Source organism: Stomoxys calcitrans, chromosome 3 (assembly GCF_963082655.1).
Source record: "Stomoxys calcitrans chromosome 3, idStoCalc2.1, whole genome shotgun sequence".
NCBI classification, from domain to species: Eukaryota; Metazoa; Arthropoda; class Insecta; order Diptera; family Muscidae; genus Stomoxys; species Stomoxys calcitrans.
The window spans coordinates 26,044,002-26,061,932 of NC_081554.1; the positions used below are offsets into that span (position 1 = coordinate 26,044,002).

Below are 17,931 nucleotides of genomic sequence, written 5' to 3' on the forward strand. Positions count from 1 at the left end.
GATTTTACTTCTTGAGCCCCTAGAAGCCTCATTTTTCATTCGATTTGGCTAAAATTTGGAACAAAGACTTGAATTATGACTTCCAACATCCATGCCAAGTATGATCCGAATCGTTCCATAAACAGATAAAGCCCCCATATAAACCAGTTCCCGGAGGATTTCACTTGTTCAGCCCTGAGAAGTCAAAATGTTCACCTTATTCGGCTGAAATTTTGCCCAAAACCCTATCTGATGACTTATAACGTTAGTGCCAACTTTTATCTGAATCGGATGATGATATAGGCCCCCTAAGTACCAATATCCCGATATGACTTCTTGAAACCAAAATATTTCAAATACAAACTCAGTTAATAAGGGTACATTTTTAGCGAAATCCATGGTGGTGGGTACCCAAGATTCGACCCGCCCAAATTTAGTACACTTTTACATGTCAATTTGGTGCTTTGTTTGTCTGCTCCGCATAGACTCAAAAACGGCTGAAACAATTTTCATGCAATTTTCACAGATGGAAGAGTTTGAGACCCCGTTGAAAATAGGGTACTACACCTACCCTTCCCCTTACCCTCATGTTCAAAATCGCCAGATCTTGGAGATGGGTTTACTGATTAAAGGGAGATTTTGTTTCCCACCTAATGGTACCCAAAAAACACGAAATTTGTATACAATTTTGGGATCAATTAATCCAGGGGGACGCCCCATTCCAAAGGCCACCCGAACGGACATATTTACCGATCGGGACAATATGGGTATCAAATGAAAGGTATTTAAGAGTAGAGTACGGACTTGGTGTAAAAATTTCACCCTAAGTGTCGGAGGGGTCTCCCATCCCTAAAAACACCACCTAACAGGACAGTTTTACCGCTGGGTAATATGGGTGTCAAATGGAAGGTAGGGCGTCGACCCAAGAGTACCGCCCAAAATAAAAAGTGAACCGATCAGGACAATAAAGGAGCTCAATGAAAGTTATTCGGGAATAGAGTATGAATATGATCTTAAAAATTGGATCCAAGTGTCTAGGGAGCCGTCCCAAGCCCAAAACCACCCTAAAAAAACCGCCCAAAACCAAAGTGGACCAATCGGGACAATATGGGACTCAAATGAAAGGTATTTGGGAGTAGAATACGAATATGATGTGAAAGATTGAATCCAAGTACCTAGGACCGAAAACCGCACCAAATCAAAAGTGAGCCCAGGGGGACAATATGGAACTCCAATGAAAGGTATTCGAGAGTAGAGTACGAACATGATTATCGAATATTTAAAATTGGGTGTTGTTACCAAGAGGGAAATGGAAGGTAGGGCGTCAACCCAAGAGTACCGCCCAAAATAAAAAGTGAACCGATCAGGACAATATAGGACCTCAATGAAAGTTATTCGTAAGTGTCGGGGGGGTCTCCCATCCCTAAAAACACCATCTAGGTAGGTAGGGAATAGCGTATGAATATGATTGTTATTGGGATTTCCCGGACGCCAAGATTCCACTGGATTTTGAACACCAAATACAAAACTCGTTAGGGTTTCCAGATTGGTGTTTTATATTTGAGTATTAAAATTCCTAAATAGTTACAAATCATGAAATAATGAGCACTTAAAACAAAATTCGACATCACTATATTTCTTATACTAACATTTTGGTATGAAAACTTAGCGCCTGTAAATTTTTTAAAAGAATATAATAACTTTTGTGTATCTTTGTTAACACAAAGATATAAAAGATGAATTCCTTATCTTCTTTCAGTGCACTCTTCTTCACCGCGCCTTTTTCGCCAGTAATAGTTTTTCATTCTCCCTTTTACAAAATTTGACAAACAATAAACAAATCACAAGAATTAATAGCAATAACTATTTAAGAATAATCGATAACATAAAATCGACAGTGGCGGTAACACCACCCCGCAGTATGACAAGACATCATGTCGCAGCCTTACTCTTCAACCTGAGCCACGTCGAGAACAGCCAATTTTGCAACCGGCCTCTCAAGAACTCCACAATATGTCATTATCTTAGCACTCCGAACTTGTCCATCCTCTGCCATTTTTGTACTCAGAACCTTTCCTCTAGGCCACACATTTCGAGGATTAGCAGGGTCAACCACAACCACCAAGTCACCAACCCTCAACGGCTTAGATTTTTCAAACCACTTTGACCGGCAAGTGAGTGAGGGCAAATACTCGGCTAACCACCGTCTCCAAAATCTTTGTGCGAACTGCTGAGTTTCCAACCAACTGCTTTTAAGAACGTGCACACTATCATCATATTCAACTAGCGGCTTCATGCCATTGGAACTCCCCAAAAGCAAATGGTTAGGAGTTAATGCCTCTTGACTTTCGTTATCTATTGGGACATACGTCAGGGGCCTAGAATTTATTATATTCTCCACCTCGGACATCATACTCACAAGAGTTTCATCATTGGGCGACCTTGTTGGCATAATGCGGTAGAGAACTGTTTTGACGGAGCGCACCATACGCTCCCATACCCCGCCCATGTGAGGTGCTGAAGGTGGATTGAAGTTCCACTTCGTCGTTGCTGTTGTAAAATGGCGAACAAACTCATTGGAATCCATTTGTTTTATAGCTTCACGCAACTCTCTTTCGGCACCAACAAAGTTGGTGCCATTATCGCTGAAAATTTCCCTTGGTGTGCCTCTTCTGGCCACAAAATTTCGTATTGCCAATATACACGAACTAGTATTGAGTGAATGCACAATTTCAATGTGAACCGCTCGAATCGTTAGGCATGTAAACAAAGCTCCGTACCGCTTTTCCTTGTGTCTATTTACAGTCACCAGTAAGGGTCCAAAGAAATCTAGACCTGTAAATGTAAACGGTGCTACATATGCAGACAAACGAGCCCTGGGTAGCTTCGCCATCTGAGGGTAGACAGGCCGTGCCTTCTTAACTTTACACATTTGACATTTGCGCACTACTTTTTTAAAAATTGTTCTTAGCCGAGGTATATAAAACTTTTGTCGAATTTCATTAATGGCGGTTTCGTTGTTTCCATGACGGTAACTGCAATGGTAGTGCATTATTAAAAGCATCGTGATGTAGCTGTCTTTTGGTAAGATGGCGGGGTACTTCATCTCCTTTGTTACGGAAGCTCTGTCTATTCTCCCATCAATGCGCAATACACCATCCTCCGCTACAAAGGCACACAACTTAAATATCGCACTTGACTTGCTTACCTTTTCACCTTTCATCAAAAGAGCAATTTCTTCGTTATAGACCACCTTCTGTGCCTGCTTCAATAAAACAGTTTCGGCCTTAATAAGCTCGTCTTGGGTTAATTCGCAGTGGTGATCGGGTTTTCTCAGTTTGTTTATGTAGTGAATAGCGTACGCCACAGCTCTCATAGCCCTCCGCCACTGTGAAAAACGTTCTATATTAACAAAGCTGCTAACTTCGTCAATAGCCAATATGTGATGCCTCTGCTCACAGTCTGTGCCGGTTTGAATTTCGACTTGAGTTGGCCACGCATCTTGGGGTTCTCGGAGAAAATCGGGTCCGTTCATCCATCTACTGCCATTTGATAAATCTGGCCCGCACCTCTTCCATTTAGTAGCTTCGTCGGCCACATTAAGTTTACCCGGTACCCAGCGCCAATTACTCAACTCAGTTAGTTCTAATATCTCGCTAACCCGAAATGCGACAAATTGATGGTACCTCCTGTGATCTGATTTTATCCAGCTAATGACAGTTTTTGAATCAGACCAAAAATATCGTTGCCGTATATTAATGGTCGCGCTATTGACAACACTGGTCGCAAATCTGGAAGCAATTAGCGCTGCCATTAATTCTAGGCGCGGTATGGATGTCATCTTGAGTGGGGCGACCTTGGTTTTAGATCCGACTAAAGAAATTACCACCTCACTGCCGTCTGAAATACGAAGGTACGATATCGCAGCATAACCGTTTTCGCTAGCGTCTGCAAATGTATGTAGCTCCACATCTAGATTATGATAAGATTTAAACGTCTGCAAATAGCAGCGAGGTATTTTAATGTCTTCTATTTCTGACAAATGTGACAGCCAGTTTGTCCATTTAGTCATCTGTGGTGGATGGATTTCTTCGTCCCACCCAACACCGCTGCGCCAAACTTCCTGTAACACTATCTTTAAGTACATAAGGAAATGACCAATGAGTCCCAAAGGGTCATAAATAGTCATAAGAATTCTTAGCAAGTTTCTCTTCGTTGGCGTTTTGCCTTTTACAAATAAATTGCTCTCTTTAAGGTGGGGTGATACTTTGAATGTAATAAAATCGTCCCTTGAACTCCAAAAGATACCCAAAACTTTATCTGTATCAACACCACTGCCTAAGTTAAGATCCTTCTGATTTTGACCATGTTCCCCATTTATTGCCTTTAGAACGTCACTGTTATTACAGATCCAATTTCGTATATTAAATCCCGCTTTGCTGTGAACATATTTAATATTTCTGGCTAGGTGGATTGCCTCTTCAATTGTGTCCACAGAATCTAAAAAGTCATCCACATAGTGATTATGCACAATTGCATTAGCGGCAGCTGGAAATTGATTTCGATACTTATTGGCATTCAAGTTTTTCACAAATTGTGAAATACATGGTGCACATGATGCGCCGAAAATCATGACATTCATGATAAAAATATTTGGTTCTTCATCACCATCTTCTGCACGCCATAAAAACCGCTGAACGTTACGATCTTCCTCCCGTATAAAAATCTGGTGGAACATTTGTTCTATATCACCGCAAATGGCCACAGACTTTTGCCTGAAACGAAAAAGTATATCTGGAAGCGACGCCAATAAATCTGGCCCTTTAAATAACATTGAGTTGAGAGATACTCCATTTACTGTTGCGGCGGCATCCCAAACGATTCTGGTCTTGCCGGGCTTGTTCTTGTTGAACACCGGAAAAATTGGCAAATACCAGAGTTTCTTTGCTGATAACATATCATTTGAGGTAACTCTTGTTATATAGCCTTTAGAAACATATTCAGAAATAGTCTTATTTAAAATAGCATCTAAGTCTTTATCAGCTTTTAATCTTTTTTCTAGACACAAGTATCTTTTTTTTGCCATCTCATAGCTGTTGGGCATAACTTTGTTTTCATCTCGCCACAATAATGCAGTTTCATAGTGTGAATCGGGCCTCTGCTTTGTATATTTTTCCATAATTGCAATTGCTTTACTGTCGTCATCGCTTAACGCTTTCATTGTGCAGCTAATACCAGATGATTCCAAGCAATAAAATCTTTTGATTAGTTTATCTAAGTTATTTTCTAAATCCGCATTAAACTCGCATACATGACAATGATGATACTCCACCGATGAAATCCCTTTGGACGAGCCACACAACAGCCAGCCTAAGCGAGTACAAATTGCAACCGGTTGATTTGCCTTTCCCTCTTTTATTCGCTGAGAAACACATAATCGTGAATTATTTAAGCCAATAAGAATACGCGGTACTGCATCTTTATACCCTTGAATAGGAATGCCTTTCAAATAGGGAAATGCTTGGGCAATCGCTTCGCAGTCAACTGTTTGTTTAGGCAGCGATAGATGTTTAACTGTTCTCACATCAGCTTTAAACCTCTTTTGATTGGGGCCTGCGAGGGTAATACAAAGACGACTGGAGTTTTGCTCTTCACGCTCGACATTTCCCGTCCATTTTAAACAAAGAGGTTCGGGTGACCCTGAAAGATTTAAATCATACATTATTTGTTCTTCAATCAAACTTGTAGAAGACCCCTCGTCTATAAAGGCATACGTTTTGAATAGCTTATCGCCACTACCATAAATGGTTACGGGGATAATCTTAAAGAAATTATTGTGAATGGATGCACTGTGCGTGTTACAAGAATGAGTTGAATTTTCTGCGATTGCATTGTTTTGTGATTCCATTGATGTTGCTTGTTTGTTTTTATCTGCTCCTTCGTTATGACGAGTTTTGTGAAGAAGACAGTGGTGTTTATATTGACACCCCTCTTTTCCACATACATTTGCGTTGCATGGGCCGTAGTGTTTACGAAGGCATTGCTTGCATAATTGAAACTCTCTAACCATCTCCCATCTCTGGGCTCGATCAGCTGTAATAAATTTCTCACAAGAAGGTATGTTTCTGCAGTCACCACCACATAGCATGCACGCATTGCTGTTCTCTTCTGCGTGAGTATGAACATAAGCGTTTCTCTGCTTGCTTTGAATGACAGGTACTGCAGCAGAGGTACATAGGCTCTCAATGTTTACGCTGCTTGCTGAGAGACCTATGTCAAATATCCAATTGGAGAATTCTGACAGATTTACTCTTTTGTTTTGTTTTGCTAAGTTCATTTTAAATGTTCCCCAATTAATTTGGAAGTAAGACGGCAATTTGGAAATTAACTCCTGCAAAAGGGAAGAGTTATTCAATTCATCTAAAAGATCACACGCTTCAATAGTCGCTTGAAGGCCTTTCACTTGCACTGCGAATGAGGTAATAGTGTCCAGTTTATTTGCATTAATAGGCGGTAAACTACGGATTTTCATTTTTAGCGAATGCAGAATTTTTTCTGGCTGTCCATACAAAAGCTTTAATGTTGCCATGGCCGTTGCAACGCAAGAGGGGTGAATCAATATATGCTGTACGGCTTGGAGAGCATCACCGCGAAGTGCCTTTTGGAGACGAACCAAATTTTCAGCATCTGTTAAGCCGCAGACTGCCGTAGACCAATCGTAGGTGGAACTAAACAAAGGCCATTCTGTTGGGTTTCCTCCAAACGCTGGCAAATCTTTTGGAACCGTCTGTCTGGCATTTATTTGCTGGTACGTGAGATCAGTGCTGGAGAGATTTTGTGGTGTATTTAAAAATGATGGTGGAACGCTATCACGCAAATTCGCGGGGAAAAGAGAACTTTGGGATGAAGGCTTATTAATAAATGTTGCATTATTGTTGAGTGTAGATGTGAAGGCGGGCCGAGCTGTGTTGCTCGACATATTATGGGCTATATCTGGTTGGTGTCGTGTTACTGTCTGATGGCCGCTGTTAGTAATTGTTAATGACGGATTGTAATTGTCTATAAACGCAGCATTAGAGCTAGCAGTTGGTAAATTATGGTAAGTATTTTCATCGAAGTGGTTGGCAAACAAATCTTGTGTGGTGTCGTTGGAATATGCTGCAGGCTGAGTATTTAGCCACTCACTAACAGAATCTACCAGGGAACTTTCGTTGTCGCTGTGGTCTGCGAATTGTTCTAATATTTGGTATTTTCGATTCAAAAATTCGCGGTCTCGTTCAATCGCAAGCTGTTTTTCTTCCTCAAGGCGTTGTAGTAGCAAGTTTTGTCTGCGGTTCAGTGATTTATCGGAAGAAATGCTTAAATGACTGCGTACAGAGTGAGTGGGACTTGCTGGGCTAGAACTTTGAGAACATGATGAGCAGGTATATATTTGCAAAATATTGGTGACACGAGCACACTCGAAGTGAAAGAGTTTGTGGCATTTGCTGCAACTAATACAGCATGAGCGTGTTGGTTTGTTACATGTTGGGCAAGTTTGTAGTGTATTTATGGGTTGCTCTTTTTGTTGGTTTTGTGGTTGACCCTGTAAGGAAGATGTAGCCATTATTTAGGACTTACGGTTTTTTAGCCAGTTGATGATGCTCCTTCTTCCAAGGTTTGAGGTTAGGTTAACGATTTGATTCACTGATACCGAGATGAGACTTTGGACGTACTCAAATGGTGTATCAAAATGAATTTTAAAATGTTATTGGGATTTCCCGGACGCCAAGATTCCACTGGATTTTGAACACCAAATACAAAACTCGTTAGGGTTTCCAGATTGGTGTTTTATATTTGAGTATTAAAATTCCTAAATAGTTACAAATCATGAAATAATGAGCACTTAAAACAAAATTCGACATCACTATATTTCTTATACTAACATTTTGGTATGAAAACTTAGCGCCTGTAAATTTTTTAAAAGAATATAATAACTTTTGTGTATCTTTGTTAACACAAAGATATAAAAGATGAATTCCTTATCTTCTTTCAGTGCACTCTTCTTCACCGCGCCTTTTTCGCCAGTAATAGTTTTTCATTCTCCCTTTTACAAAATTTGACAAACAATAAACAAATCACAAGAATTAATAGCAATAACTATTTAAGAATAATCGATAACATAAAATCGACAGTGGCGGTAACAATGATTTTAAAAATTCGATCCAAGTGTCTAGGGAGCCGTTCCAAGCCCAAAACCACCTTAATAATACCGCCCAAATCCAAATTGGACCAATCGGGACAATATGGGACTTAAATGAAAGGCATTTGGGAGTAGAATACGAATGTGATGTGAAAGATTGAATCCAAGTACCTAGGACCCAAAATCGCACCATATCAAAAGTGAGCCCAGGGGGACAATATGGAACTCCAATGAAAGGTATTCGCGAGTAGAGTACGAATATGGTCTTCAAAAATCCTACCTACGCTCAAAACACCTTCCAAAATGTGAATATTTGTCAGACATGACTGTATGGGGTTCAATGAAAGGTATTTGGTGGTAGATAAACAAATAGCACTGCGGAGATTCGAGTGATGCTAATGAAGACGCAGCATTGGGGGTCGGGTACAGTTAGTACTATAGAAAAATGCACACATTTATTTACAAATGAAATACAAACTCATTGTTGCCATCTATATATAGAGCAAATAATTTATCTAAACTATTGTCAACATTTAAACAAACAAACAAGCATAATGAAAATATAAATACCAAGAAAGGCTTTTGTATGCATGCAAAGGAAAATCGAAACCAGAGAGGCGCTTAACAACACAACAAAAAAGTGGATCATTATTGTGCTGTAAAGTGTCAATATCAACATTCAGACTTTTAGGCATCGCATTACATTAAATTACGACAGAAAGTTAATAACACAAATAATTCTCGGCTTTATTGTGGTTTGTCTGAGTGGGCAGGAGAGTGAACAAAATGTACAAAAAACAAGTAAAAGCGTGCTAAGTTCGGCCGGGCCGAATCTTGGGAACCCACCGTACAATTGTTGAGAGTCATAACAGAACACTATGTGCAAAATTTCAGCCAAATCGGATGAAAATTGAGGCCTACAGGAAGCCAAAGTCGGAAGATCGGTTTATATGGGAGCTATATCAGGTTATAGACCGATTTGGACCGTACTTGATACAGTTGTTGTTGTCATAACAGATCACCATCTGAAAAATTTCAGCCAAATATGACAATAGTGAGGCTTCCAGGGGCTCAAGAAGCTAAATCGAGAGATCGGTTATATAGGAGCTATATCAGGTTGTTGACCAATTTCGACCATACTAGGCACAGTTGTTGTGAGTCATTATAGAACACCATGTGCAACATTTCAACCAGATCGGATGAAAATTGGGGCCTATAGGGGTTCAAGAAGTCAAATCGGGAGATTCGTTTATATGAGAGCTAAACGAATCTTGTTGGACATCATAACAAAATACTATGTGCCAAAATTCATTGCAATCGCATACGAATTGCGCCCTCTAGAGGCTCAAGAACTCAAGACCCAAGATCGGTTTATATGGCAGCTATGCCAGGTTATGGATCGATTTGAACCATACTTGGCACAGTTGTTGGATATCATAACAAAACACGTCGTGCAAAATTTCATTAAAATCTGATTTGTGCACTCTAGAGGCTCAAGAAGTCTAGACCCAAGATCGGTTTATATGGCAGCTATATCAAAACCTGAACCGATATGGCCGATTTACAATACAAACCGAACTACACTTATAAGAAGTATTTGTGCAAAATTTCAAGCGGCTAGCTCTACTCCTTCAAAAGTTAGCGTACTTTCGACAGACAGACTGACGGATGGACAGACAGACGGACGGACATGGCTAGTTCGACTTTAAATGTCACGACGATCAAGAATATATATACTTTATGGGGTCTTAGACGCATATTTCGAGGTGTTACAAACAGAATGACGAAATTAGTATGCCCCCATCCTATGGTGAAGGGTATAAAAATGAAAAATTCCTAACACGCCATTTGAATGAGGGTAACACCTCGAAATATTGGCATTAGACTTTGCAAAAAATTTTATAGGTATTCTCTTTTAAGTTTAAGCGATTATCAACAGTCCAACCTACCCTCATGGAAGTTCACCCTCCTTACTTCTTAATGATGTAGGTCTGTTTGGATTGTAAATGGAACGATTTTCCGCTTTGACTTCAACTACCTAGCCCAGTATGGTGTGAGTCTGTCCTTAGCCTGTTAAAGCTCCCATAAAAACCAAAGTCTCATTTTAATATCATGAGCGATTGGAGAGTTCATCCGAATTGAACCTGCTGTATATGATCCTTGAGAAGGATATTTTCTCTTGCTTTCCATGTCTACTTACATTTTTTTCTTGCTTGTAGTTGTCTATTGTCGTTGAATGCATTTCTTTTTCATTATCGTCTTTATCGTCATCGGACATTCCATGACCATTTGTAGTTTACGTTATGATTTTCTTGCTTTAAGAACAATTTGTCTTCGTATTTTGTTGTGGCGCTCTGCTGTGGTTGTATTTGTCGTGGTGTGTGTTGCTGTGTTTGTTTTTGTCATGGAGTGTGGTTTGCTGTTGAACATGTCGTTGTTGATCACTTGTCGAAAGCGTGATCTCTTTAATTTTGTTTGTTCTCGGGTTGCGAGAGAGAAAAACAAGAAAACATTCAAAATTTCATGGAAAACTATGAAAAAAATTAAAAAAAAATTAAAAATTAAAAAAAAATAATAATAATAAAATTATTAAAAAAACTACGAATTATAGGAAATAAAAAATTTTACCATAATTTTTTAAAAAATATTTGGTTCTGAACTTAGCTATAACTTTTGTTTTTCTTTCTTTTCAGATTTAATCAGTGTTGCTTGGGAAACGGATGTGGAAATTTTAAAAATTATTGAATGAAAAGTGCATATAAAGAATTTATAGATTAAATTCCCTTTAAAAATATTTAAGAAAAATAGTGATGATAGTGAATATTGCATGTAGTCTATTAAGGATTCAAATGATGTTTTCTGTTTCTGATACCAGTTACCAATGTCAACTTTACATTTTGCAGCTAAGAGGATATTAAAGTGATTAGAAAAGGTAAGTCCTTAATAATAACTGCAAGCGATACCATAGAGGCTCAATATGTTGTTGCTTCTGTTCTGTTGATTCAGGTTCGGCTATAGTTTTCAGCTCTAACTCCAGGCCCATAACGATTCTGCAATTAGATTAATTGGTTTTTCGGGCATATCAATGGGTGATTGTTGTCTTAGGATCCTCCTCCACGGGGCAACATTAGGTGAAAAGTATAAAATAACGCCAGGTATCATGTTCTTCAAAGATTTTCCTCAACAATTGATCTCCTGCGTATGTCAGTGTTATATAAATTAATAGCTGAGCATGGCCCGCTCCCCTGCGCCTTCTTTCATTCTCTTATATTATCTGAGCCCTATAGTGACACTGGCAGGAAATAGGTTCTGTTTGGGGCTGCTGGTATGGCCTTTCAGATACTTAGCGCCAATGTGGATATTATGTTGGTGCTGTTTTCCCAAATACTTTTCGTTGCAATGGTCGGTAAATTTGTCCGGTATGGGTAAGTTTTTGGGGGTGAGGCAGATCCCCTTATATCAGATTCGTGCTCTGGTCTCAAATGCATTTCTTTTGAGTCCGATATTGTCATAGACCTTTCTTTTAATTGACATATTATACCGATCGAACTTCACGTCCTATTGAAGAGTATTTAGTGGGGGGTCCGGTCCCAGACTCTGTGCTAAGTGTGTATACCAGATTCATAGTCAACTCCCAAAGACCTTTCATTCCATAGTCATTTTTTGAAGTTGGGGGTTTTGGGGGTTTTTTGGGGTTGGGAAGGCCCCGTAGACACCTTGGTCCAAATTCTTGTAACAGATGTGTACTCAGCTTCCAAATATCTTTCGTTTGATACCCATATTGTCCGAATCGGTAAATATGTCCTGTTGAGGGGTTATGGGGGGGTGGGGAGGCGCCTCAGATACCAAGGAATAAATTTTTATATCAGCATTGGATTCTACCTTTAAATAAATTTCATTTGATATCCATATTGCCCGCAATCAGAAAAATTTGTCCTGCTGGGGAGTTTTGGGGTGTGGAAAGGGGCCCTCAGACACCAAAAATACATTTTTGTGTTAGATTTGTATTTTACTTTTAAATTCATCTCATTTGATACCCATATTGCCCAATGCGGTAAAAGTGTCCTGTTGGGTGGTGTTTTTGCGGGTGGGGGACCCCCCGATACTTATGGTAACATTTTAATGCCAAGTTCATACTCTAGTCCTAAATATCTTTCATTTGATACCCATATTGCCCAAAGCAGTGAAAGTGCCCCCTTGGGGCTTTTTTTGGGGGTAAGGGACCCCCCCCGAAAATTAAGAGTGAAATTTGTATTCCAAATTCGTAATCTACTCTTAAATAGCTTTCATTTGATACCCATATTGTCCCAATCGGTACACATGTCCGTTCGGGTGAGTTTTGGGATGGGGCGTCCCCCCAAGTTATTTGACCCCAAAATTTTATACCAATTTTGTGTTTTTGGGATACCATAAGGTGGCATAAAAAATTTTGCTCAAATTGGTGCACCCGTCTCCGAGATCTGGCGTTTTTGAAAATTGGGGTAAAGGGGAAGGTCCGCTCCCCCTTTGGATATCAAAAAATTTAGTACCCTCAAAATTTCATGAAAATCGGTTCGGCCGTTTTTGAGTCTATACGGAACAGTCAAAGAAACTAACAAACAATAAAAGGTCGGTGAGTTGAAGGCTGCTGTACCGTGGTGAAGTCTTCGAAGCCGATAGTATGGGTGTGAGTGTAGAAATTCCGATGGTTTGAATTTTTTTCACAGGGTGTCGCTCCTATTCCTTGAGAATACCAGAATGTATGCCGTGTCCTGTGATTGTTTGGATGACATTCTTATTTTGGCTCAGTCTTGTGCTGAGTCATTTTGGATTATGCCACATGATTTCTGATGGCTATATGAGGTATTGCTACGGGATGGTTCTTGCTCATTCCCACTAAGAGACCAGCCCAGAACTGTTTGGAGTTCAACTGGAAGTAGTTGGACTACAAGGTCAGACCAGAGTCTTTTATATGGTATCACAGGAGCTAAAAACCCCTAGAACTTTGGTTCCAGCCTGACTATGGTTAGGTCCCAATTGGGAGCAATGTGGTGGCTTTGGTTTAGACTTAGAATTGCAGGAATGGCATTTTGATGGTTGGTGGGATGTTGTCACGGCACCCGGTTGATGGTGCCGTGACCCAGATGGGTCGCGCTCCTAACCTAGTGGGAGATCACGTCCAAACAACTACGGATCGAATTAGTACTCATGTATGGGAGCGTTGTTAGACACATTACATTCACCAGCGTTTAAGAGCCCTTCAAGCACCGCGCCTGGAACTTCGGTTCCAGCCTGACTTTGGTAAAGCCCCAGTTGGGGCGGTTGTGGTTTAGACCTAACAAGAAAAAGCGTGTTAAGTTCTGTCGGGCCAGATCTTGGTAACCCACCACCATGGATTCTGCTAAAAAAGTATACAAAATAAATTTATGTTTGTTTCTCTTTCGAGACGCGCTCAATGATCGGAGATGCAAATGGAAAGCCAAAGATAGCAACACACACACCAACCATTGTGGGACGCGTTTCGTCTTTGGTTAGAAGACTTTTCAACCATATTAGGTGTGAATGCTTCAAGGGCCGTGCGATGGTTTTGTTGTATTTAAATCGTATTAATAGCGAAAACGCATCTATGATACAATTACCACATTAACCAAGCTCGACAACCCTGTTTATCAGCTGTACTTTTCCCAATGCATGTATTTTTGTGTTATGACAGACATTCTATCTGTGACAAATTACACTTCTTCCGTACTACACATGATTTTTTGCATCTGTTGGAAGTTGTATTGATGGCTTCGAACGCTATGACAACGGCAACGGCTCTCGCTGTTGCTCCGTGTGCCCGGGTTCGAATCCTGGCCGGGCTCTGCCAAATTTTTTATTTTTCATGTATTTTGGTTTAGACAAAAATAGAAAATAGATGTTTATACCCACCACCATAGGATAGGGGTATACTAATCTAGTCATTCCGTTTGTAATATCTCGAAATATTGATCTGGAACACCATAAGGTATATATATATTCTTGATCATCTCGACATCCTAGCCATGTCCGTCCGTCCGTCTGTCGAAATCACGATACTGGTGGAACGAGTAAAGCTAGCCACTTGAAATTTTGCACAGAAACTTAATATTAATGTAGGTCATTGGGGATTGCATATGGGCTATATCGGTTCAGATTTGGATATAGCTGCCATATAAACCGATCTCCCAATTTTACTTCTTGAGCCCCTGGATTTTTATCTGATTTGACTGAAATTTTGCATATGGTGTTCTGTTATGACTTCCAACAACTGTGCCAAGTACCGTTAAAATCGGTCAAGAACCCGAAATAGCTCCCATATTAACCGATCTCCCGATTTGAATTTTTGAGCACCTAGAAGCCTTAATTTGCATCCTATTTGGTTGAAATTTTGCATGCTGTGTTTTGTTATGACTTTCAACAACTATGCTAAGTACGGTCCAAATCGGTCAAGAACCTGATATAGCTCCCATATAAATCGATCTCCCGATTTGACTTCGTGAGTCCCTGGAAGATGCCATTTTAGTCCGATTTAACTAAAATTTTGCACATAGTATTCTGTCATAACTTCTAACGACTGTGCTAAGTACGGTCCTAATCGATCAAGAACCTGATATACCTCCCATATAAACCGATCTCCCGATTTGACTTCTTGAGCCCCTGGAAGCCTCAATTTTCATCCGATTTGTCTAAAATTTTGTTCTGTTGTGACTTCAAACAACTGTGCTAAGTACGGTCCAAATCGGTCTATAACCTGATATAGCTCTCATATAAACCGATCTCCTGATTTGATTTCTTGAGCTCCTGGAAGCCGCCATTTTAGTCCGATTTGTCTGAAATTTTGCACATAGTGTTCTGTCATGACTTCCAACAACTGTGCTCCGTGTATCCGAATCGGTCTATAACCAGATATAGCTCCCATATTTTACCAGAATCCATGGTGTCTGGTTACCAAGATTCGGCCCGGCCGAGCTAAGCACGCTTTAACTTATTTTCTTTAAAGATGTTACCAAACTGGCAACAATTTTAAAGCTGTCATCTGAACTGTGCTAACAATTGTATTCGGGGTACACTCAAAGCTCACCGTATGAGTTATGTCACTGATCATTGGAAATTAACACTCATACGTCACATAGCACCTGTAGTCAATCAATTTTTTTTGTCAATTTCTTTAAACAAACAAACCTGTTTTATCTATTATTTGCCAGCAACTTTGTAGCTATCGCATATATCATGTCATAATTTTATTTTATCTATTCCTATTAGCGAACAGTGAGAGGCGTCAAAAACTTCAGACGTATGTCAACTTTCATATCTGACAGCTCCATCGAAGAATGTCGTTCGCCAAATGGGAAGACAGCGAAAGCAAGGGGGAAAGCATTCAGCCGCCTGACCACATAATTAACAACATTACATGGCAATAAAATATATAAAAGGACAGACAGACAGACAGATGGACAGACAGACAGAACTTGGTAATAATTCTAATGCTGAGGCAAATTAAAAAGTTGAAATTTATTGGAAATGAAATGTTGCTATTTGCGGGGGGTTAGGTGGCACCAAAAGCACAAAGCACCATGATCGATTTGTACCAGAACACTGAATTAAATAGGAACAGTCGGAATAAATCACTATGAAATCAATCAACATTCCTCAACACCTATTAAACGGTGTAATTAAAATGAGATACTGAATGATTGAATTACCCAACTGACTGCTATAGTGAGCTAAACCAAGAATGGCATGGACATTTCCAAAGACAATTTATTCCGCATAGCAAAAACAAAAATAATTTAAAATTTCCATTTAGATAACTTATTCCGTATAAGAAAAAATATTTCAAATCTGTCCATCTGTTAATTTGTCTATTATAGAATTGGTTGCAATCGTTCAATTGTTCAGCTCATTATACAGACTCATTATAAAGCTTTTCAAGCGGGGTAATATTTAATAGACTCATGCAATACATTATTGTCATTCATGATAATGAAAAAAATTTATTTAAATTTACAGGAAATGCCAACCAATTTATCGTAGAAAAAAAATACAGATGTGACAATTTCTTGAAAATCATTGATTTGTTGACATTTAAGTAAGTTTCTCCATAGAATTAGTAGCCAGACAAGTGTTGTGTCCATCGGGATGTTGAGAAAAAATTAATGAAATTTGTTCTGCATTATTGTCTTGGAAAAATGACGTTGATCGAAGGCTTCTCATAACGGATTGTATGGTCAAGGAAGCCTTGAGAAGATTCAAACCACTTAAGTCACCTGGACTTAAATGGCGGTTACTACAGAAGGATTGGGGGCCACCGTAGCGCAGAGGTTAGCATATCCGCCTATGAAGCTGAACGTCTGGTGTTGAATCCTGGCGAGACCATCAGTAAGAAATAAAGAGGCGTTAAATTCGGCCGGGCCGAACTTTGGATACCCACCACCTCCGGTGTATATGTAAACCAACTTTCATCAAAATCCGGTGAAAATTGCATACCTTATGTCCCATAGCAGTTATATCGAAATATATTCCGATTTGGACCAAATACTAATAAGTACAGTAGCTATATCTAAAAATAAACTGATCGGAACCATATACGACACGAATGTCGAAAAGCCCAACATAAGTCACTGTGTAAAATTTCCGTGAAATCGGTTTATAAATGCGCCTTTTATGGGGCCAAGACTTTAAATCGAGATATCGGTCTACATGGCAGCTATATCCAAATCTCGACCGATTTGGGCCAAGTTGCAGAAAAATGTCGAAGAGCCTAACACAAAGCTCTGTTCCAAATTTCGGCGAAATCGGACAAAAAATGCGCCTTTTATGGGCCAAAAACCTTAAATCGAGAGATCGGTCTATATGGCAGCTATATTCAAATCTGAACCGACCAGGCCTAAAATGAAGAAGGACATCGGAGAGCCTAACACAACTCACTGTCTCAAATTTCGGCGACATTGGACAAGACATGCGCTTTTTATGGCCCCAAAACCTAAAACCGAGAGATCGGTCTATATGGCAGTTATATCCAAATCTGGACCGATCTGTGCCATATTGCAGAATTATGTCAAGGGACTTAACATAACCCACTGTCCCAAATTTCGGCGACATCAGACAATAAATGCGCATTTTATGGGCCCATAACCTTAAATCGAGAGATGGATCTATATGGCAGATATATCCAAATCTAGACCGATCTGGGCCAAATCAAAGAAAGATGTCGAAGAGCCTAACACAACTCACTGTCCAAAACTTTATCAAAATCGGATAGTTAATGTGGCTTTTATGGGCCTATGACCCCAAATTGAAAGATGGGTCTATATGGCAGCTTTAACCAAATCTGGACAGATCTAGGCCAAATTAACGAAGGATGTCGACGAGCCTCACACAACTCACTGTCCCAAATTTCAGCAAAATCGGATAATAAATGTGGCTTTTATGGGTCTAAGACCCTAAATCGGCGGATCGGTCTATATGGGGGCTATATCAAGATATAGTCCATCCCATGAACATTCCGTTAAGAAACTTCTCACAAATCAATTAGTGCTGTCTGATTCAATTTTAAGCTCAATGATAGGGGACCTCCTTTTTATAACCGAGTCCGAACGGCGTGCCGCAGCGCGACACCTCTTTGGGAGAAGATTTTAGATGGCATAGTACCTCACAAATGTTGCCATCATTTGGAGGGAAAAACCACAGCTGAAAATTTCGTCCGATAGTCTCGCCAGTATTCAAACCCAGGCGTTCAGCGTTTTAGGCGGATATGCTAACAAGTACCA

General features: G+C 39.8%; 3 protein-coding genes across 3 annotated transcripts in view; 1 reads left to right on the top strand and 2 right to left on the bottom strand.

The window, feature by feature from the left end:
* Positions 1-17,931, top strand: part of LOC106088715 (protein decapentaplegic) — a 332,467-nt gene that overhangs the window by 16,702 nt on the left and 297,834 nt on the right. Inside the window, exon 2 of the mRNA XM_059365934.1 lies at positions 10,855-11,093. The gene's annotated coding sequence lies outside the window, so the exon portion shown is untranslated. The remainder of the gene's footprint in view (positions 1-10,854; positions 11,094-17,931) is intronic.
* On the bottom strand, positions 1,470-4,716 carry LOC131996336 (uncharacterized). Its single transcript, XM_059365933.1, has 2 exons — positions 1,629-4,716; positions 1,470-1,555 (listed from the first exon to the last, which is right to left on the bottom strand). Exon 1 carries the CDS (start codon positions 4,619-4,621, stop codon positions 1,925-1,927), a length of 2,697 nt encoding a protein of 898 aa, XP_059221916.1. The 5' UTR covers positions 4,622-4,716; the 3' UTR covers positions 1,470-1,555; positions 1,629-1,924.
* LOC131996337 (uncharacterized) lies at positions 5,315-7,649 on the bottom strand. Its single transcript, XM_059365935.1, has 2 exons — positions 5,466-7,649; positions 5,315-5,401 (listed from the first exon to the last, which is right to left on the bottom strand). The coding sequence occupies exons 1-2, from the start codon at positions 7,583-7,585 to the stop codon at positions 5,395-5,397; spliced, it is 2,127 nt and encodes a 708-aa protein (XP_059221918.1). The 5' UTR covers positions 7,586-7,649; the 3' UTR covers positions 5,315-5,394.